This window comes from Pterocles gutturalis, unplaced genomic scaffold (assembly GCF_000699245.1).
Source record: "Pterocles gutturalis isolate BGI_N339 unplaced genomic scaffold, ASM69924v1 scaffold8163, whole genome shotgun sequence".
Taxonomy (NCBI): Eukaryota; Metazoa; Chordata; class Aves; order Pterocliformes; family Pteroclidae; genus Pterocles; species Pterocles gutturalis.
Window position 1 is genome coordinate 82252 of NW_010125583.1, and position 22720 is coordinate 104971.

General features: G+C 35.4%; 1 protein-coding gene across 1 annotated transcript in view; it reads right to left on the reverse strand.

Annotated features, from left to right (window-relative positions):
- ELP4 (elongator acetyltransferase complex subunit 4) overlaps positions 1-22720 on the reverse strand; it is a gene marked incomplete at its 5' end in the record, with an annotated part of 123570 nt that overhangs the window by 64261 nt on the left and 36589 nt on the right. Inside the window, 2 exons of the mRNA XM_010078622.1 lie at positions 11304-11410; positions 13978-14086. Of these exons, the coding sequence (XP_010076924.1) occupies positions 11304-11410; positions 13978-14086 (216 nt within the window). The remainder of the gene's footprint in view (positions 1-11303; positions 11411-13977; positions 14087-22720) is intronic.

Consider the following 22720-nt stretch of genomic DNA (forward strand, 5'->3'; position numbering starts at 1 on the left):
TATGCTCTGACAAATCTAACAGCTCTTTCTGTGTCATTCCTAATGCACTTGTCACTCAGTATTATCCATCCTCATTAATGACAATGGGAAAGTTTATCTTGGGAACACGTTTTAAATCATCCACTCTCTACAATGGGACCATGAAATCTCTTACAAAACATGAGGCGGGAACTACTCTGACAACAAAACCCCTTCCTGGCAGCTTTACTCTTAATTCCTGTTCAAGGAATAATGTGTTTATCATACAACCATACAGAACAATATATTAGATGAAACTTGAAACAAGAATAGCTGGTTTGATTTTTCAAGATAGGAAGTAATTTTACAATATTTTTATTGTGACAAGAACAGTAAATCTTTTAGGAATGTAATTTTGTATGGAACATACTTCCTCTTTTAGGAAAAAAAGCTTAAAAATACTCATAAAACACTTTGACTATTCATTAACTAAACACTTCATAGAAACGGCAATACTTTCTCAATTAAAATGATCGCTATTTCTGGCTTGGTACAAATTCTGCTTATAAATATTTTTTCTAGATGTCTAGACTGTACTTGTAACAATACTCATTATGCCTAATTTTTGGAAGGGAATATTCTGTTTTGACGATCAGTTATGAAAACTGATACCCTCCTATGTCAATGCTATGCACTTGCAACTGATGGAATCCAACTACACTTTACGTTGGATGCTTTAATGTAAAAACTGCAACATGGATTGCTTCTCTTTTCATACTCTCACTTATAACAACACGAACAGCCTTCCGTAAAGGCAGCAGTTAACATAACTTACTTTCAAACACACCTTACTGCACCTCCAATAAATGCTAACCTTTTGTATCCATTTGAAAAGTAACAATATAATAATAACAATATAATAATTTCAAAACACAAACTCCAGAAACAAAAAATTATGAAAAAACAGACAAAGTATTCAAGATATTCCTATTTGTATGGGCACTGACAACTCCTACACTGAATGTGCAGAATAATATTGTCCTGAAGGACGCAAATACACACCATGGTGTGGATGAACAAGACAGGAGAGGCAAAATTACAAGAGACCATAGCACGTGCATAACTTTTAGTTCAGACTACACAAAGAAAGAGACAACTCGGAAGGAAGTCCACCTCAAAACTGTTCTCTTCCATACGATAACTGTGGTTCTGAAAGTTCCTAAAGTAGCCCATATTTTCTTAGAACAGATAGAACAAGAACAAGACAGTTCTTTGCTGTTTCCAGTGGTTTTCCAAAAATAAACCAAAACAATACAGCATTTTTCAGACTATTGCTCAAGATTTTAGCAGGCAGTAGTGATTTTTCTTCTTATTCTGCAAAAACTCGCTTTGTTAAAAGAAAAATTATAAATAATGTGGCTTTTTATGTAACTGATGGGAAATCAAATACTTCATCAGTAATTTCTGATCAAAACGTAAAGGAAACCTAAAAAAAATAAAACGTAAGAAGGACACTAATAAAAATAAAGAAAATATATGCTAATGTTTAGATATTAATAATTAGCTATTTTAATGATACAAATACAAAAATAAAAATTAACGTAATACATTTAAAGATTATAATAATTTACAAAATGCCTCTTTATTTTAAGCAAAATGTGAATTCCATTTAGCTACACCAGCTCTTCAAAGCATCAGGAATCTCTTGTTAGTTGCTTACTGGAATATCTGCACACATTCAATATTTATGCTGTCTTTCTATCCATTTTAAACAGAATTAAAGGAGCAGCTAAAACTCTGCCAATAAAATGACAGGAAGGCTATTTTTAGTCTAGATGATGTAGACCAAGAACAAACAGCCCATGGCTATGCTACCATTGAGGATCAGATCTAAGTACAAATATTAGATTTCCATCTTATTAATTCCTTATTTTAACAGCAACAAGAACTACAAATCATGTAGTGATTCGTATCTCTCCATAAGCACTCATCCTAGATATAGAACCATTTTCCCCTGTATTACAGCAGCAAAAGCTCATATAAATCCTGTCACACTACTCTGGTAGCAAAAGGTTTGTGAAAGGGCATTTGAGGCAGCATAGGAAACCTGTAATCCACCCAGAATTACAAAGTCTTATACTAAATGGTGAGAAGTACTGATTAAGAAGTATATGATGTTGCCTCAGGGGTTTTAAATTGCAGACCTGAGACATATCTGACTTAAGAGACGACAGTGTTTATTGATTAAGCAACACATTACTAAAACCCTAATAAATCAATCAGAGAAGAGATGCAACCAATGGATAACACCACATAATAAAGAGCTGAAAATAAAATGCTGCTCTGTTAGTAACACATGGCAGCTCAAGTGGCTGAGGGATGTGCTTACTCTCTACATCACAGATACAGGTACAAGCTGGGGCTGTAGCTTTGAGCAGACTCTCCTTGGTCAGTCTCAAGAGTGTAGCTTCACCATACCCTGCTTGGTTCCTAACCTCAATCTGCAAGTAAGCACCATCAATTCAGGACACCTATGTCTTTAGGCCAAAAAATTAGCAGAACAAGATCTTCCTTAGTTTAATCTTTTCCACTCTAATGTGATACATGAGATTTAAAATAAAGAGTGGTGAACATTGTATTAAGTCATTGTATTCTGCTATACTTTCTGTCAATTCACAGGAAACCATGCAAAATTCAGGCTGTGTGTAGAAGCCCTCAAAAGCAAGAAATACCAGTGAGACTCGGTACAGAAGCAAAACTTTTCCTCTTCTTCATCTAATTGTGTGTTAGCTCACAAATAAAATCAAAGAAGGGTGCATGCCCAAAAACTGTACTGGAACACTGTAATCCGTGACTGAGAACAGCGGATTGCAAGCGCTGTTGTTAAAGTTTTTCTGTCATTCACAGACCCCAAGCCTACCTGCCAGCTGTGCTGTTCTTAACTCCTCCAGCTGGAGAGTCTGGAGCCAGCCCCACGACAAGGCAGGTCACTATATAGCTATTAGCCACACACGGGAAATGTTTTGCTTATGAATACACCATTAAGATTCTACTCAAACCCCTATAGTAGTTTTTGTTGAGGTGAAAAATTTAAAGAAAACATAAATTTGTGGTTTCCTTACAGACTTATGTTCATCCAAAATCACTAATATTTTCATAAGACTGGAAATCTTAACCCTTAATCTTGAATTTGCAAAATTACAATAAAACACTGGAATTTGTTTGACTAAGCATGACTAGTCATAGCAAACATCTGGCAGTAGTGCTCTGTTTCCCTAAAATGCCATTTTAACCCTTTCTAAGTTTTAGATGGGGCTATCATAGACTTTTTTTTAGTTTATAGAGTACTTTGAATCACTTTTCAATAAGCAAAAGCATAACAGTGTTGAGACAAGAAGATCCAGATGGATGTCCATCTTCCATGCAGAGATGTAAAATCTTCCTATTCTCATTCTTTTATAACTGCCCTGAACTCGTACTTCAATGCATTTCAATAAGGTTCAGGTATGACGTAGACCTTCAGTTGAGAAAATGTGATTTCATACAAGCTTTAATTTTGATTTTCCTGCATTTATGGAGATCTATAAAATTCAGAGCTCTGTTTTCCTGTGTAAGAGCATGACTGAATTTATTATTCTTTGTAAAGTGAGAACATTATACAACTATGAAATATCATAGCATTTGCTAGAGGTGACACTCAGCTCCTGCTGAGAACTACCATCAACATTGTGCTTAACTCTTTTTGCTTCTTCACCACTCACCATCAGTATCTTTCTAAATTACACCCACAGACCTATGTCTAAAACGCACTACTACTTCAGTGAAAAACATAATCATTGTAGATAAAGAGTTTTTTAATCTTTACCAACCAACATTTTCATGAAAGATCCCTTCTAATACTAAGAAAGTCAACTACTTTATTTGTCTGGCAAATACAAGATAAACTGACCCATTTATTTACAGTCTGAACAAGGCCAATCCATTTGATGCTGCAGTGCTGACCCTTAACACAGATCCTGTGAATGAGCAGTCCATTACAATATGTACAAGTGACCTTTAATTGCATTAATGGCTTTGTTGCATGTTCTTCCACTGCGACAAGACAATTACGGTATAAATATTTCTAAACAACATAATTATTTGTTTAAATAAAAATATAGATCAGTTCTGAACTGCAGATGTACTGTATTATAATCCAAATGTTAAAAGTTTTGAAAAATTGAATGGAGCCTTCATGTTATACTTGTATAATGTCAAACAACCCATAAACCAAAATTAATCATGAAATAAAGTTCAAGATATTACAAATATTCATATGCAACCTAAAAGTTAATGGCACCTTCCCGTAGTCACGTTCAGAATATTGAAATAATTTAATTTACATTACTGAGTATTAGACAATAAGAAGGTGATATTTTCAAATTAATTTTTTCCACATGGTCACAAGATACAAATGTTCTGAAATTACATATACTGCATAAAACTTATTACCTGATTTCAGTTCTATGTACCATTAGCATTCAGATGGTATCTTCTTTTTAAATAGGAGTACTCCAAGTATTGTTTTACCTCAAGTTATTATAATTTTAAAATAATCTCCCAAAACTTTCTCTAAATTGTACTGTCACAATTTTAAACGCATTTATTTATTCAAAATTGTTTGAAAGAATGTAATACATTTTTGACAGGCAGTCTTTTACAATATTGAAATCTAATCCTTGATTTCATCAAACCCTTCATATTCTGTGCCTTATTCCTGGAAGGCTCATGCCAAAATGATTTAGTTTGATTTTCTTTAACAATGGTAGGTTGGCTTGACAGCATCTGACAAAACAATTCAGTGAAGTACACCATACCAGGTAAAGAGAACCTGAACTGGCTACCAGACGAAATAATGCAGAATGGAGCTTAGAATTATGACAGAATTAGTTTTGCAGGAGAATTGTTTTGCAGTGTTATTAATTTTAGATTAAGAAAGTATCATGGTGTTATAATTATTATCTTTTGATCTATGTTTAAATAAGCCAGCGGTAATGTCTTTATTAATATTATAGGGAAAATGGATGGGAAAAATCAATGCAACAGAATGGCATAAATTTAAGCTGAATTTTACTACCGCGTTTTACCTCTCTCTGTTAGAAAGTTTAGTTTTAAATGCAGAGTTCCCTGCATTTGAGTCCCTGAGCTGAAGCGGAACACCCAGTACTAGAGTTTGCCAGGTGTGATGCTAGCTGCTCAAGGCAGGCTGAGGAGAAAGAGTAGTTTTCCATGTAAGCTGCAAGGGTACTTGTGTTCTCAAATACACGGGGAACAGAGGCCCCAAAGATTTTATTACATTAGAAAATTAAAAAAATACACTTTCTGTAACACTTCAGAAAATTCTGTCTCACCTTTGAACCAGGAATACCTGTAAAGTTTCATCCATGTTCTAGGCTCGGGGCAGCCAGGCAGTCACAACCGTGTTACCCTCCGGCTTGGGAAAAGTAGGCTGCTCTGAGGTTGTAAGGCCCTAACATGGGTCAAGTCCTGTAATGTCACCAGTGCGTGATCTTAAAATACAGAGTGGCTTTTATCTATATTCCAAGGTATATTTACTAAGCTCCCACTCCTACAACATATATCATGTGGTATATGTTAGCTTTGGTGTTATATTGTGTGAACTTTATCTCAGCAAACAAGAATTCATTTCCATATTTTACTGATTGACTGCTATAGAATTATCACCTTGCTTGAATTTCTACTAAACCAGTGTTTTGCCTTTTGTCAGCTCTCAGGCTCACTGATTCTTTTGTTAAAATATTGTCTAAAATAGTTAATTAATTCAAATGTATTTGTTATTTCAAAATTCCACAACTTCATAAACACCAGTGAAATATAATCAGGGCTAGGGTGAGTCATCAATGAAGGCTGCGTCACATTTTCTTGGAAGAAGCCTAGAAGTGATGCCATTAGAGGTGCGGTGGACACTTTCTAATTCTCACTGATACAGAGGCTGGTATGGCACCTGTGCGTATTTTAAATACATGCTGATCCCATACGTACTGGTGACAGGGCTAAAGAAATAGCTCACGAATAACCCTAAACCATTATGTCCGTACCTGTTCTTGATGCGTTCAATGAAAAACTGCAAAATGTTTTTGGGAGCACAGTTCTGGCACTCAGTGACATCACCATCTCCTGATTCACTTAGGACCAAACTTGTGCTGTGCTAATACCACAGCGAAGCACTGTAGACACCAGTTCTGCCTTGGTCTTACCAACCTGTTTTAGTAAATAATCTGTAGCAGTGGCTAGTTGCACTTCTCCTTTGCAAATAAGAAGTTTACTACAGTATAGTCTGTATAAAATGAGCAATGAAAAGGGATAGGATGAAAAAATAGTAGAAATCCAGATAGTTCAGATGGAAGCTACCTAAAACATATTTCCCGTTTTTAATTGTCAAATTCACCATCTTAAAAGAAAAGAGTTTTAAGCCTTCTTCCAAATACCAATGCTGGGCATGCAACATGCAAACGAATACCTGGAGTTGCAACTAAATCTTGTTTATTTTGGTAATCATTACTTTTCTTATAGTGGAAAGACAGATGAAGAAAGGACATTATTTTAACGCCTTTGGAATAATATATTTATTTTTAATTCTGTATAGACTCAGCTACTGGGTTTTGTGACTATGTTTGTTTCCAAAGACATAACCTTTTACTCCAGCAATTACCACTAGGAAAATGCACCGCAGAGTCCTCCCCAGTACCATATTGTATCGGCCTGCCACTAAGAAACCAGCAACTTTCCTGCCATAGGACTTCTTAAATTCTGACTGTCTTCTCTTCCTGTTAGGAAACATCTCTCATAAAAGAATCTCCTGAACTTATACATAGAGCTCTGGAAACTTACTTATTTTTGCTGTGTGGCAATTCTTTATATAGTATATGACACTTGGCTTCAAACTATGCTGTCTTTTAAAGATTTTTATTCTGATTTGCACAGGTGCTGTATGAAAAGAAAATCCTATTAGCAGTCTCTAACTTGTGTATTGATCAAAATAATAAAAAACCTCATAACATCTATTTATTAGATAAACTATATTATACAGCTTGTAGGAAAAAGCTTATTGTCTATACTATTAACAACTGGCTGTTACCTGAAGACTTAAAAAATCAGCAGTAAAGTAAAACTAGGGAATAAAAAAAAAACCCTCCCAGACTTTCCTATGTGCAAACATTTATCTGAATTTATCAAGTTTAAATACATAATTTCAGAGGTTTATGTTGACCAGAGAGTAACAAAGGGAGTTAATCAAATATGAATCCTCTCCAACTGTCTTGTCAAACCAGGTAATGATGTCCTGCCAGCCAAACTCAGAGGGAACATGTGAAACAAATACAAAAGTAAACAGGCCTTAAGCTGCCCAAGGGAAAGTCAGCAAGATGGCAATTTCAATCATTTGGAATAATACTAAAGCAGCCTTAGGCTTTTCTCAGAATGGAAACATGTCACTGTTACTGCAATATTTCCACAAATCAGACTGCAAAAGAAAGGAACACTTATGTAATCACAGCTGTGGAACAGGGCTTTACTCAATGGTGAAGCAGAAACTAATTAAGAGGAAATTCCCTTTTTGCGAGTAATTGTAAATGTACGTAAATAACAAAGACAAACAGTGTTTCCTTAGAAATTTCGAGGTGAACAAAATCAAATTTCGGCACAGATTCCTTTAGTTTTGATACAGGAAGCTTTGGAACAGCAAAGATAAAATTCTATCAAATAAAATATGAACATAATGTTCCTACAAAATATATCAAGTGTTGGTAAAAGTTACACTCGGAGATACAAAGCAAAAAGTACTTCAAGAACAATTCTGCTGAAAAGTTTCATTAAGATGAACCGGTTGTCATATCATTTAACTGAGAAATCAAAAAATATTTCAAATATTTGGGGAACTTACCTAATCAGTAAACTTTCAGTATGTGTCCAGTCATGTAGCCATCTTTTAGTCAATCATCAGAAAATCAAAGGCAAATTGGCATGACTCAACCCAAACTTTAATACCGCATGATTGTGTCGTGTAAGCTTGTTTTGTGCGAGGGCTGCTGTGGTTTTAGCAGAGAGATTAGCGACCGGACCTAAGCTGGCCTCCAAACCTTGCCCTGCTGATGCCTCAAGCCCTTTGAAGTCTGACCATCATACCTGGCAAAACAACAGTGGGAACTAGGCTGGTGTCAGATCTAATCAAGTTTCCTGCCTCAGCATAGCTAACTACGGGGTACACTAATTGGCCCAATTGCGGATTATACCTTTTGCTACAGATTCAAGACAATAATTTAGTCAAATGATGGTTTTTATCTCCTTCTAATTAAGATTCCAAAGTGGGAAGAAATAGGATTAGACAGGCTAACTTCAAAATCGTGTCCTTTAAAGTGGTATGCACATAAGATAGATCTCTGGTAATACTGCATATAATAATATATTGCTAGTAACTAAGGTGTGATGATTTGGGACAGCTTGATATAGCTACTGCACCTTTTACCATAAACATGTACGTTTTCATGGAAAGGGTCTACCTCATAATTTACAAATGGAAAATAAACACTCATAAATACTCATTAAAAAACATTTTCATCCTGAATTTCAAAAAAAATCCCTTTAGAATTGACATTGCAGTCAATCTTATCTTGACAAAGAAGAGACAAGAAAAAACTGAAACAGTTAAATGATTCTGCAGACTATAAAGAGGCGGAGTCCCTCCCACAGAACTGCAATCTAATAAAATGGATGTGACATTTAAAGGTTTTTTACTGATGAGGGCCAAACCATGAAGAACTATTTAACCTGTGAGCAAGCCAGAGAAGAGAAAATCCATGTCTCATGCCCTTATCTTAAACTGTAAAAAAATGAATGGTCTAGGGATGAAAACTCCTTTTGGAGAAATTTTGCCATAAGTCATAGGTATTGCATTTCTAACTTTTCTTATGTAATGTGATTTGAAAATGGCATTTCAAGTAGAGATCAATATTTTTACCCTAAATTGTGTATATAACTAAACAGAAGCTTTCCAAAAACTGTAGCGTACTCAAAATATATTTTCATTTCACATTTAAGCTACGTACTCAGTCATGAACCGAGTTGTACTTTGTATAAAGCACTGTTGCTTGTAACGCACTGTTGTGCTGCTTTATGTTTTTTCACACCAGAACCAAACCTGACTGCTGACTCATCACATTCTAACTGCAGACTCATTTTCGAAGACTGTATTCACATCCCTTCTTAATTCAATTTTCCCTTGCTCCCATTTTCTTATTGACCTCATTGCTCTAGTCAGCGTAGCAGTAGTCTGCCTCCTCTAACAGTATAAGGATGAAAAACATATGTATTATAGATTAGTGAAATGTGTACAGGAAGATCACAGTAGGACAGTGATCTAACGTGTTCAAAAAGGGCTCGCTTGTGTCAGTTCAGCTTACAGGAAGCATACCTCTAACAGAACCTGAAGTTATTCAAAAGGGGCTGCAGCTGAGCAATGAAGGGAGAAATTTTAGAAGTGGGTCATCTACGCATGTCTAGGGCGACAGGTTGTTTCAAGAGTTCCACTACACCCCTGTTTCTAAAGCTTCTGTCCCTTGGCTAATTCAATTATTTTTACAGAGCCTCCTGTTAAGATGGTGTTTTGCTTTTTTTTCCCTTTCCAAATTACATTACAGATTAGAATCCCAAATATGGCTGACAGAAAAAATCATACTCTGAGTCAGGATTCATATTGAGGAAAAAACCCCAATTACTCTAAATCAGAGCTACAACAAATGAGAATTTACTATGCTGTGAAATGAGGGTGCACGCTTCTCTGCACTTCAGAAAACAGTAAGAACATTTGTATTTTAAAACCAACCACTGACTATTAAGTTTTTTGTTTCTAACGTACCGCTCAAAAGCAATTGTTAAAATGGTTTAACACCTCACAATGCCTGGTTTCATTAACCGCATTCTCTAGAAAGTGAGAAACATGATAAAGGACTGTCTTTGGGAAAAAAGCCCTCCTTCACGTATTTGCCTTGAAGTGGCTTCTGAAGAGGATACCTCTAGTTGAGAAACTTCCAGCACTCACGCAGAGATGACCTGCGTGAAGAACTGGCTGCCTGATTAACTATTAACTACTCTCAATAGGATTAGATAATTAAAGACATTGATGACCATTAATTAGGAGGAGGGCACCTTAATTTGTCACTTGATAGGGCCCTTTCAATGATTTATAGGTTAGGGCTACTTGCAATTGTGAAGGGGAGGGGGCAGTGAAGAGAGAGAACCCTTAAGTTACCTTATCAAGTGGCCAGCTAAAAAGGGCAGAGGGTCAAATAAGGGCCAAAGTGGTCACTTAAGGGTGAAGTCCCAAACACCAAAGCAGTGCCAAGCCACATTGACCATCATTTGGTGATGGAGTAAAAAATATGCTAATTTATTGGTGGCAATTCTCTCTTTTTTGTGGTTTCAAGCAGTTAAGACAAGTGGCCTGCTTAAGAGCTTTTCATTTGAAAAGAGATTAAACAAAATGGTTTGTCAGGGATGCTTGGCTGTTTTATGTCTTTGTTAAAAAAAATTTGCCCAGACTGTACCGATGACTATCACATCGCCCTGAAAGCCATCTCCCATCTCTAAGCATTACTTGGTTAATAAATACATCAGCTCTAATTGCTTAATAGTGCTATGTTCATTTGCTCTTTAGCAAGATTAAAATGAAATACATCTTTTGTATTACTGCCTTCTATCAGGACTGTCTGCATAAAGGTCACAGAAAAAAGTTTAAATTTAGTAGGAAATTTACTTAAGGACATTAGTGTAAATGATACTGTGTTTAAAATGACATAAAAGAGCGAAAGGTGATTTCAGTAATGCAAAGAAAATGGTTTCTGAATACTGATAAGGACACTTATCCTTCATACCACACACAATTTTAGGCAGCATTATACATTAAAATCCCTCTACTGGGGTAATAACATGTAGCTACTTTCCCACCCACTAACACAAGTAAGAGCAAGTCATTAACATTTAATTAAATATGCTTCTGACATCCTTAGAAACATGTCACGCTTTGTTACCGAAGGTTGTGGCCTACTTTCTATGTACATTTTAAACCAAAATAAACTATTTATAACAGACCGATTTAGTGCAGCAAATGAGACATTTTCAATTAGAAGGCATATTACAATATTTTATAAAACCACTCTGAACAGCAAAACCAGAACGAAATGAATTTACACCTGATGCATATTTTATGTATTTCACAAAATGAAACATAAGAGTTGGGATTAGCTCCACCTTTTGGGTTCTAAATAGTAAAACAAAACTGTTTCTCTTACCTCAATGGTGAACAGCTTCCTTTTTAATCTAAAAGCCAGGTCCTTCGTGTCTGACACATCACAGATCAAGCTATTAAGCCGAGGAATCTGATGTACATGAACCAAACCTTGTGTAAAGAAAGGGTAAAGGAGGGAAAAAAATTAAGAAAACGCTGTCATCCAGATGCATAAATTAGAGCCTTACAGCAGAATTCTGTATATTTACACACACTCGTCCTCCCCTTTTTAAACTGGAGCTTACTACCAGGAGCAATGAAGCAAACGGTGCGATTATACTCAAGTAATCAAGCAGAATAAGATAAACAGAAATCCTTGTGCGAGGAAAACTAATTGCACTTTGGTACAGAAGTACAGATGTAAAGAGGGATCTTAATTCTTGTCAAAACTACAGCCGGTTTGTGTGTGATTTTCTCTTGTATTTACAGTAAGCAAATATGGCTATCACCTTGCATGCTGCCCACGGCACCGCTGAGTGATCTTTATTTTATTAAATGCGCCAGTAAGCAGCCAGCAAAACAAGGCTTATGGGTTACTGATAACCACTGAAGCTCGTTTTGTGCCCTGGAAATGACTTTAATAAAGTTTTTGGAAAATATCGATTTAGATCAAGCTTTTTGATAAATTTTAGCCCCTATGCCATCCTAAGAGAAATACATTTTCTTCATGCAGGAGGCTTACATGGCCGTTTTTAACAGTACTAGGTGCACTGCAAGCTCTGCATTCTGTCAGCTGCAACTCAAGCTGATTTTTTTTGACAAGGACGCTGGATGGTTTTTGTGCAGCCTAATATAGTTTCTGAACAACCTAAGGGTGATTTTCTACATCTGAAACCCAGGAAAATTCTACAGGGCTTCTCAATTACTGGCCTATATTTGCTATTCATAAAGCTGGCCTCTAAATGGAAGTACTGAACATTTAGAAAAGACATTTTACTTGAAAACAGCAACTGTGAGAAAGAAAACCTCAAACGCTAAAATCCTAAATCCTTAAAATAACAGAAGTATTTTTTCAGGGTTTTATTTATTTTTTTAGAAGGAAGAATAATGGAATAAATTAGTTTTCTAAAACCAAAATACTTGAAGAAGCATAATTTTTACGGGTATTAATGACAAAAATCCTCAATAATATTAGAAAAATATTTTTACGCTTTGAAACCTTCTATCCCTGCCTCCAGAGTGGTGACATATAAGAACTATTTGTTTGGTTTTTGAGTTCAAAATACAATTATTAATAAGCTTAATAAAATTATTAATGCAAGATTCACTAAATATTGCAATAATTTAACCAAACTTCTCCCGCGTAATGTCAAAATCTTCCATCATCGACAGTAAATAAATGATCTTAAAATATATTCTTAAGCAAAAAGAATCCTCAAAGTTAAAACTGTTAAAAATACCTACTTTTACAATGTTAAATTAAGGTTGCCTAAACCTCAAAAACTATGTTTTGGCACATAATTTTTATTAAGTAACAAAAATGATTTAGCATACATTTTTGCAAGAAATAACTGCTAAAACACACATTGTCTTAAAAGATCTCTTCAGCACTGGGAAAAGGAGTATCAAATTGACAGAATTATGTTAGCATAAACAAACACCACATCATGATTATACAATTGGAAAAATAATTAGGCAAATTATTCCAGCTTTTGTTCATGGTTTCTTTTTCATTCACCTTTTTTTTGTTCAGGTAATGAAATGTGCACTATTTTCTTAGTCAAAAATAATTTTCTCTGACTTATTAATTACAGCCTGCTTACACACAGTGGTGTTTCAACACCATCTTTGCTTCTTTTTCTATATATTCTGCTGTGGAAAACACTGCCACATTGTCACGTGTTTACGGTAGGTTTCGGATAAGCAGTTTACTTTCAACTAAAGGTTTCCATGGAACTACAGTAGTATCACAATAATAACAGCTGTAATTTATGCTCACTCAGAGCACTGCTCTGGATTAGCTAAAACTGTTTGTTATTCACTGCTTTGCTATGCATGATTTCTAATCTAATCTTTTGAAATTTAAATAGTTCTGGTGTGACAGCTAACAAAATCTTTCCCAAACAAACTATAAGATTAAACACTATTACACATTTTGAAGATAAATCACTTGAAAGGCTACATGACTTTATACCAAAATTAGTTTTATATTTTACATGCCACACATATCCACATGCATTTCTTTTGATGTGTAACTGCCATACCTTAAAGCTGAAAAATAGAACATTATTTTCAGATAAAGTATATATAGCACTTCATTTAGCAGTTTATTCACCTTAATATAATATATGTTTTTCCATGTTCTCTATTTAAAACTTGGCAGATCAAAGTATTGATTTCATGACAAGTTCAGCTTGCTGGTCAGACGATTGCCAAGCCTCCTCTGCATGTGAATTCCCCAAAGCCTGCCTGTTGAGATGTACATCTGATTGAGCCATGCCTCAGTAATATGGCTTGACAACATGCAAGGAGTTGCCATGTTTCCTTTGCAGCCTTAATGCACTTTACTGAAAATTTTCCTAACTCATGACTGGTTAGCAAGGAGAAACATTTAAGAGGCATATTCTAAAATGAAACCAAATGCGGCTTTATAGCAGGTACCCAATTGGAGGGTAAGCCGCTAAGTGCCCTAGAAACACTCAGGGCAGACTTTCTGCATTGCTAAAGATGGAACTCACCGTGGTAATCCTTGTATAATGGGTTGGTTTCTCTCTCAGAGCCAATAAATGATTCAAGACCAACTACCGTATCTGACAAGTTTGTTACACGTTCCATAATTGCTTTATTCTGTAAGACATGGAAACAAAATACACATCCTATGTGATGAAAACGCAATTAATGTTTATAGAGTAAGTCTTGGTCTTCTCAATGACAAACTGAGGAGAAAATAGGTCATCAATACTTAGAAATTACATTAAAGGGCTTTTTTCACTAAAAAAAAAAAGACTTGAAATTTCGGTCTAAAGAAAACATACATTTGACAAGCAGAAAACATAAAAGAGCTAACTCAGCACTAAATTCATATTTTCCTAAATCTTAATAACACAAGCATTGCTCACATCAGAGATATTTACAAGCTATGTGGCAGTTAAGCACCTTTCATTTGTTTCTCCTATGAGTCAGATGCCCAGCTTTTGTTTGTGTTCTGAAAACCTTGGTTTTTCACACACTTAGGCATACCACCTCTAATATTTCGAGCAAGCACAACCCACATGATTATTCATTTTGGTCATCAGTCAAACAACATGGAAAACCAGAGCATTTTCTCCAGTATTTTTCTTTATAAAAGTTCCTCTCTACACAACATATGAATCTATCTAAAGCTTTAAGTCACATTACCATTTCTCACTATATTTGTGTTTTATAAGTCATGCCTTTTATCTTGTGCAAGAATGTACTGTCATGTGCCTTAAACAAGCTATTTTCCGCAGTTTTCTTTACTTAATTTTTATATAGCAGAAAGCAACATTTAAAGGTCACAACAGAGATCTTCAGAGGTAACTCAGGAGAAAATGTTCTTAAATGCTTTGATGATGCCAGTATTTAATGAGAAAAAAAAAACCAAACCTGTGCTAAAAAGCACTTATCTTCTTTAAGATAAGAAGTAGTTATATTAAAGCTGCCTGGACAGCTAGTATGCTCTTGATCTTGATGGCTGTAGGTGCTATACCCATCATACCTTCAGGGGTATCAAGATGAACCACCTCACAACACCCATTCCAGGCATGAAGAATTAGCTCTGTAGCTCCAAGTTATATTTTGCATTTTTTACTAATTTTGAAGAATTTTGCACATTCTGCGCTTGTTTCTTAAACTATACCACTAATGCTTATCATGAAAGATCAATTTAAAAACTAGTAAACTATTCGATAATAACAATTTATAAAGTCATTAGGAGCAGAGAGAAGCATCCCTAGATGTGTTAGAGAAGTCTATGCATTGTACTGACATACAGGTTTATTAAAATGGTGATCAATACACCAACTGCTTTCATGAACCTACATTTCAATAACAGTGTATTTCCTAGCCACAGAGAAGCCTACGAAGTAGACGTGAAAGTTGAATATTTCCTACTCCCAAAGAATAATCTGAATTCTGCTTTTTGACCGCTACGTAAAGTAACTTGTGGCCTGTCCTGCACAACCCAATCTGCTTGGGCTACAAAGCCTAAATCCACCGATCTCATGGTACCTTTACACCCCCTCCCTTCTCCACCTTATGGGCCAGATGGCATTAAATCCTGGGGACTGGTCTCTTTTCAAAGCCGCTACTTGTGCACAGGCCAAAATGATCTATCCCCATGGAATCAGGGAACTTCAGTTTTACCTACGAAGTCTAATGATGGATAATGATAAAATTGTGTTATACTACAGAATTCCCTTTCTGAGGAATAACATAAGTGATCTGAGGTAAAAGAACACTGCCTACACATCAATCTCTAAACTTCGTTATTATATCTGCCCCTGAAATATTAAAACTGACTCACAAATTATTTCCTCTTCCAGGAAAACAGAGACAGTATACTATATTTTAATGGAAACTTCTGGTCACATTATTCTACAGGGGCAATCCCATAAAGATGGTATAAATATAAATCCGAAGTAGCCAGTAACCTCTATAAATCCACAGATCAGAAATTACCATATTTTGCCAGTTCTTCAGCAGCCTGCTGGACATTATTTGTATGAGCAAGAAATTAAAAAATTGTTACATAAATAACACTGATGATTTCTGGAAGCTAACCTAAACTCTTGGTATATAAAAAATATTCTATCATTTGAAAAAAAGTTTGCTTTCCATTAATGTTTTTGCTTGCCGGTTTTGATAACAATGAGTTACAAAGACTGTGGATAGAAAGATGCTCAGCCATCAGCAAGGTATCCTCATCATTAGCAGTCCTGCAAATCGTAAGAACAGCATCTTTCATATTTGGTCTTAATTCTGGAAAGATTCAAGTGAAGCATACTAATTCAATATTTGCCCAATGATATACACTCCTGTATGCTGGTTTCAGCTCGTCTTCTGAAGAGGTTTGCTTTCTTAGATTGTAGTTTGTTTGCCCATGCTGATTTTGTTTTTGTTTTTAAAGTATGTCAAAATGTTCTCCTGGCTTAATGCAGTGTATCTTGGGAAATATTTTCCACAGTGAATCGCCACACCAAACAGACATTTGCTTATGTGGCATTGTTGCCATAGATCTGTATCTATCATGTATTTTCTAGTTTGCAGTGTTCAGCACATTAATGTCCAATCAAAGCTGACGTCAGCACACAGATAGTTGTGATGTATGGCATACTGACATAAACACACAAATCATGTTGCCCCATCTGGGCTTGAAAATTTAACAGAGCTCCAGATCTTCCTCCAGCCCCATACAAATCTACCTCCTGCTTCTGGCATAAACTTGGCAGCTCTGGAGGTGAGCCAGGACATGGTTAGGAGGGGAGCCAGGAATGGGGAGATTCAGTGAAAGAGTTTGTTGGCAGCTAGAAGAGGTATTGTTTTAAATTACACTAAAAAATAAAAAAAAAAAAATCCCAACGCAGTCCTGGGAAGTTTTCAGTCTTGCTAGATGTACTGCAGTTTTTCTAAATTAGTTAGTTCAGCCAAAATGCAATTATTCTAACAACATGGTAGCAACCCTGTTGTGCAGGCTGGGCTGGACATCCATTCTATATCTTACTTTGAGCTCAGAGTCTTAGACAGACATTTTCTTTTAAAAGCAAACTTGCAATATTTGGGCTCAACCAAAGTGTACTTTCAAAACAGCATCTCAAGAAAATCCGTGCAGCTACTTAGATAAGTAAATGGGAACTATATGTGTTTAACCAGCTTTTGGGAAGGGCAATTAGGCAAAAAGCTTGCTTTGTCCTAGTAATTTATTTGCAGAATCTACATAGCTTTGAGTCATTATTTGTGTGTGTTTAAAACTACTCGCTTCCAGGAAAGCAGTTCAAAATGTATCATGTTCCGTGTGTGAGTACAGAGCATGGTATTCTATCAACACAAATATATGTATAGCCTGCATGCTTAAATTTATATACTGAAATTAATATTGTGTGTTTCTACTGGATTGAGTTCTTAATGTGCCACAATTTTATCACTACTACTATTAATCAAATCAATCTTGGCTCGTTTGGATGGAGTCTCTATTAGGAAAAAAAAACAGTCCTTTCTACTCTCCTCTAATTTCTAGTTCTCCTCCGATTTCCTGTCGAATTTTTTCTAACATCCAGAGATACGTCCTCCCATTTTACTTTGTCAGTTTCTAAAGAAATTAAAAACCTCACAAAATTTAAGTAATAAAAATCTTTAAATTCTCAGTCCTTGCACTGCATTCATTAAAGTCAAAGAATGGAAAATTCTCTTAGAATGGCTTCGACTTTTCTACATACTACATATAAACAATCTCAAAATTTAAAAGGAAAATAAGACACTCACGTTAAAGATCTATAATGAGATCCAACTTGCGCCTGTATAAATACATTAAGCTCTTGAATCACAGGGGCTTCATATATTTGTATTTGTATTTTTATCAATACATGAATGTAATTTTAATACTGATGTATATATTGAACTGAAAATAAGGTATTTTAAGACTATGCCTCTTTTCAAAGAGACATTAGGCCCATATTATGGCAGAGGGCTATATCTTACTTCTTTACACTCTGGTAATCTAATCCCATCACCAATTTTATTTTAAAACATTTAATTAAGAGTTAAGACATTGAATCCTAAAGTGGGTTTCATTACCTAAAAAACTACTTACAAACAACCACTAGTACTGGGACAAGACCCAGTTTAAATGGTCAGTTGCATATTGCAATTGTATAACTGCACAGAATTTAAAGATGAATTACTCCCCCCAAGTCCAGGCAAAAGTGTAAATGTAGGCAACAATTTGCATTGTTACCAACAGGTGAGTCCAGTAATCCTGACACTTCATTTGAAAGAAGATCTCAATAATAAACAGCAAGCAAGCAAACTCAGGCAATGTAGTATGAACCTTATGAACTTCAGCTAAATTTTGGTATAAGAATTCTCAAAAAAAGCTCAAAAATTGGTTGTGCCTTTTGCTTCTGTCCCAGTCTGTCATAAAGCCGAAGCAAGCTTAGCATTACCACATAGGCAGCCACAATGGACTATAATGAAACACTGGCTGGATATTCAATAGAAGAAATAAGTTGATATTTTCTGAGAGATTATCACACAATGATGTGGTAATGACTTCACAATATACAAATATTTACCACTTGTCATTACTACTTAGTCTCCAAAGGATTTTAAATTGAAAAGATAAATTATTAAGAAACATGGCTTAAATATTTATCACCACCTGGTTAATAATTACTGCTCAGAAAAATCACAGAATTACCTATACATTTTATTTTGGTAAAAGAAGTTCGGTATTAGGCCCTTGTACTAGATTTAGAGAGAGATACAGTCTGTGCACTTTTTTATTATTCACAAATCCTGAAAGTAAAAGATTAATGCACACTCTGCCAAAAAGTACTCTTTTACCTTTGAAGAACCTTACCGACTATAATAGAACTTAAGTACAAATATCCATTCACATGGATTAAATCACAGAAGCACTGATTTTGGTTGATTTGTTTATATGTACACTGTATTACATTGGCTAATTTCAAGCAATGAATAGTATATTTGAATAATTTTATACAAGTTACAGAAGCAAAGAAAGGACATGTAGCGAAGACGTAAGTAGGTAATTAGATGCAACGTACTTGTAAAAATGGGAAGGGAGTAACAAAGCATCTGTTGGCCAATATGTTACACGATGTACTAACTCCAGATTTTGGTTGTTCTCTTAAAGTTGCTTTTAATAACATTTGTACTGATAATCTATACAAGCTCAAGAGTCTTTCAACTGTGAAACTAGTTAGAACTAGCATTTTTGTTTTTAAAAAACTCAAAACATCTGAGCCATGGTTTCCTTATCCTACACCTAAAACACCGCCACTGCTATGGGAACTCTGCAATGTTATTACGAAATAGATCAGATGAAAGTGGATGACACAGTATCCAATTAAAAAATTCTGGATAAATTTTCAGGAAAAATAACCATCCATGAAATAAAAACTAAATATCACACAGTAAAAAAAAAAAAAATATCTTTGGATCTTCACTGAGAATGGACAGCTTGGACTTGTCTATTACTTGAGCTATAAAAGAATCTAATGCCAGCAAACCTTGGCACCCTACAAAATAAAAAGTATGTCCGCTCTGCCATTGGAGGGAAGATCTAAGGGCCAGCAGTGAAATGACTGATGACTCCATATAGATAAAACAAGCAAGTCAATAACAGTTGCTGCTGAGGTCTACAAAAATGAAAGTGAGAACAAAGACTACGTAGTTTAAACCAAACTTTCCATCTGTTGATCTCCAAGTGCTTTACAAAAGACAGGCAAGTGCTGCATTCCTCATTTACAAGTCACATAACAAGCACAAAGACATCATGTGAGTTGTCCAAAGGCACAAGCCCGTCAACAGCGAGCTGGGAACCGAACTCTGCCTTTTGTTGAAGCCCTGTCTGCACCCCTCTATTTGAGGCTTGGTTTAGGAAGCTGCATCTATGGCTTTGGGACACCAGGAAAATATTTGGTGGTATCATGAAGATGACGTGGGAGTCAAAGCCCAGAAAGCTGGGTGTTGAAAATCCCATTATTATCTGGCTGAAAGAGGTGACAGATGTACAGAGTATTAAAGGGTGACACTTTTTGAGCTGAATCCCTGTTCAGTGTTCTTCTCTTCTGACTCCTGTTTCCTTTGCATTCACTAGCTGAAAGCACAGGCTTCATGTGACTATGAATGGTTCTGGGGCACAGGGCTCTTGCATGAGTCCTGCTGCAGTGGGCAGATGAAAGAAGCCTGATCAAGCCCTTCTCCAGCAAAAGGTGAAGAGCTGGCAAGAAATTAGCACAAGATCTGGGCTGAGATGGCCCCAGCATCTCCCCGAACACTATCTGGTCCTTATTAATGAGATTGTCTCGTTGTTATAAAAGCATATATATGGAAAACTGCACATTATTGTCTTTAGGATCGCAACAATCATTCGAACAGATTTGTTTACAAAAATAAACACATAAAATATTCAAAGCTACAAGCTGGTCATACTGTAGTATAAAATACAGATGCAAAAGTAGACTGAAAGAATAAGAGTCATATTACAAAATTTGAGAGCCATAACAAAATGGCTGAAATTAATGTAACTGAGATAAACTGGCTTAACTAAAATCCTAAATCTCCCTTGAGAATTATTCATTATAAAAAAAAGGTTTAGGAGTGTCTTTTTGTTGCCATTTTGCTTGAAACAAATTTCATTTGCTTACCAGTTCAGACAGGCTAACTACTGCTGCAACTTAAATTATTTGAACAGTGAATCACATTTTATTCACAGGTGATCAAAAGGATCCACTATTATTTCAATTGATAGTACACAAGTGTCAAAAGGAACACCTAACTGATGTTGGTAATCAAGTGGCAAGATATGGAAATATAAAATAATTTAAAAACCTAATCCCTTATTCATTATAAAATTATAGGTTGTCATCAGGAGCAGGCTGGCAAAGCTTTGGCCAGATGGGAAACTGGCTGGGCAATAAGAAGAGGTAGGGTGGAAATGATGCGTAGGCTGGAAACGATGGGAACCTAAGGAAAGACATGACTGCTCCCTCTGCTGGCAAGGCCCTCACCTGCTTTAATTTTTAACTAATGAGTAGGCATTTCTTTAATTATTTAGGATCTAGCCAATAAATAATGCAGAATGTTCCTTCCTCAGTCTGTTGCTGTATGTTTGCACATTTCTGAACTTATGGTGCCCTATTTCACTAGAATAATTTGTCATAGAATTAAGGCTCAGATGGGTAGCTAATGGTAGAGTTACTGGTTTTATATTTTAATTGCTCACAAAATGAAAGGCAAGATTGATCTATTTAACCTTCTAAATATTCGATTTTACCATGTATACAAATTTTGTATTTAATTTACGTATTTCATAATATTACAATAAATTGCTCCTCATATTGTACTATAACAAGACCCCTTTTATGCAGCAGTAAGGTACTATAAAATGAAACATTCTGCAACACAAACATATAAAATTACATGACACACCAAAAAAGTGCCATTCTTCCATGAATAAAATTCATTATCAGGGAATTCAGTGATAATGTTTGTATTAAAACTTAATTAAAAGATGAAGATAAGTAATTCATCACTTGATTTGTGAAAGAAATTAATAGCTGCAGTAAGAACACTTAAAAAAAATCTGTTGTAGGATTTTGGCCTACAACCAGAAGCTCCCAGAACAGGAGGGATCAGCTTTTTTTGCCCACTGTTCTCATCTGAATCCTGGCTGAAAAGCTACTCCAGCTCCCAGCTTTCCAGAAGGCTCCATCCCAGGAATCCTCGCCTGCCATTTGGTTTGCTGATTTTAATCTCACAGGACTTTCTTACAGTGGCTCCACTATGCTGAACTGGCACTTGCTCCTAGAAGTGAGTTATTATTAAACTTGTAGGTCAATTGTGGCACTAACAACTCTTTGGAAGCTTTCAGCCACGGTGTACAATTTGCTAGTCTAATTAAATATTAATTCTAAGTGTTACATTCTGTGGCTAAGAGCTTTTATTTTCCATCATCAGTCTGGAAGAGAAAGAGGTTACAAGGCTAATTTAATCTTTTTTTTTTCCTAGCATTAAAGCTTAACTACACAGGCACAAAAACATCATTAAAGATGCAGTATTCCTTTTTATTATGATTATATTGTAATTAATAGAGCAGGTCTAAACAAATTATGTAAAATTAGATTCTGAAATTTCAGGGTTTTTAAACAACACCAAAAGTTCATTTAAAAATGTTTCTAAGCAAACACTGAACAGAAATTCCATATTCAGTTATTTGAAAACTATTTCAGATGGGAAACACATATGCAATAATTTAAATATAAAATAGTTTCACACAAAATTACTGTTCTTTGTTCTGAAATACAGCAGATAAAACCCATACTTAATGCTAGATTCACAAGGCATTTTTTTTTAAGAACTTGTACTTCTACTTATGCAAAAAAAATAGTACTGCTTCAGAAAAACAATACTATCTTTCATTTTCTAACAGAATTACCTGCTTAAAGCAGATAACTACTTTGTTCTGCATTATTTAGTCACTCTTCTAATCTTTACTTATCAGTGTCCAAATGGGCTCAATACATGAGCCTCTTCCCTTCTGCTTCCATAACAGTTGTGTCCATGTCTGGACACTGGGCATTATATTAACTACTTAGTCCAGTAGCCAAAAGATTCCATATGCTTGAACAGATGACTATCTCCATACTGTGATGGGATATTTAACTGTTTAGGTCTACTATTACAGTTGAAATATTTAGTTCTAAATCTTACTTAATT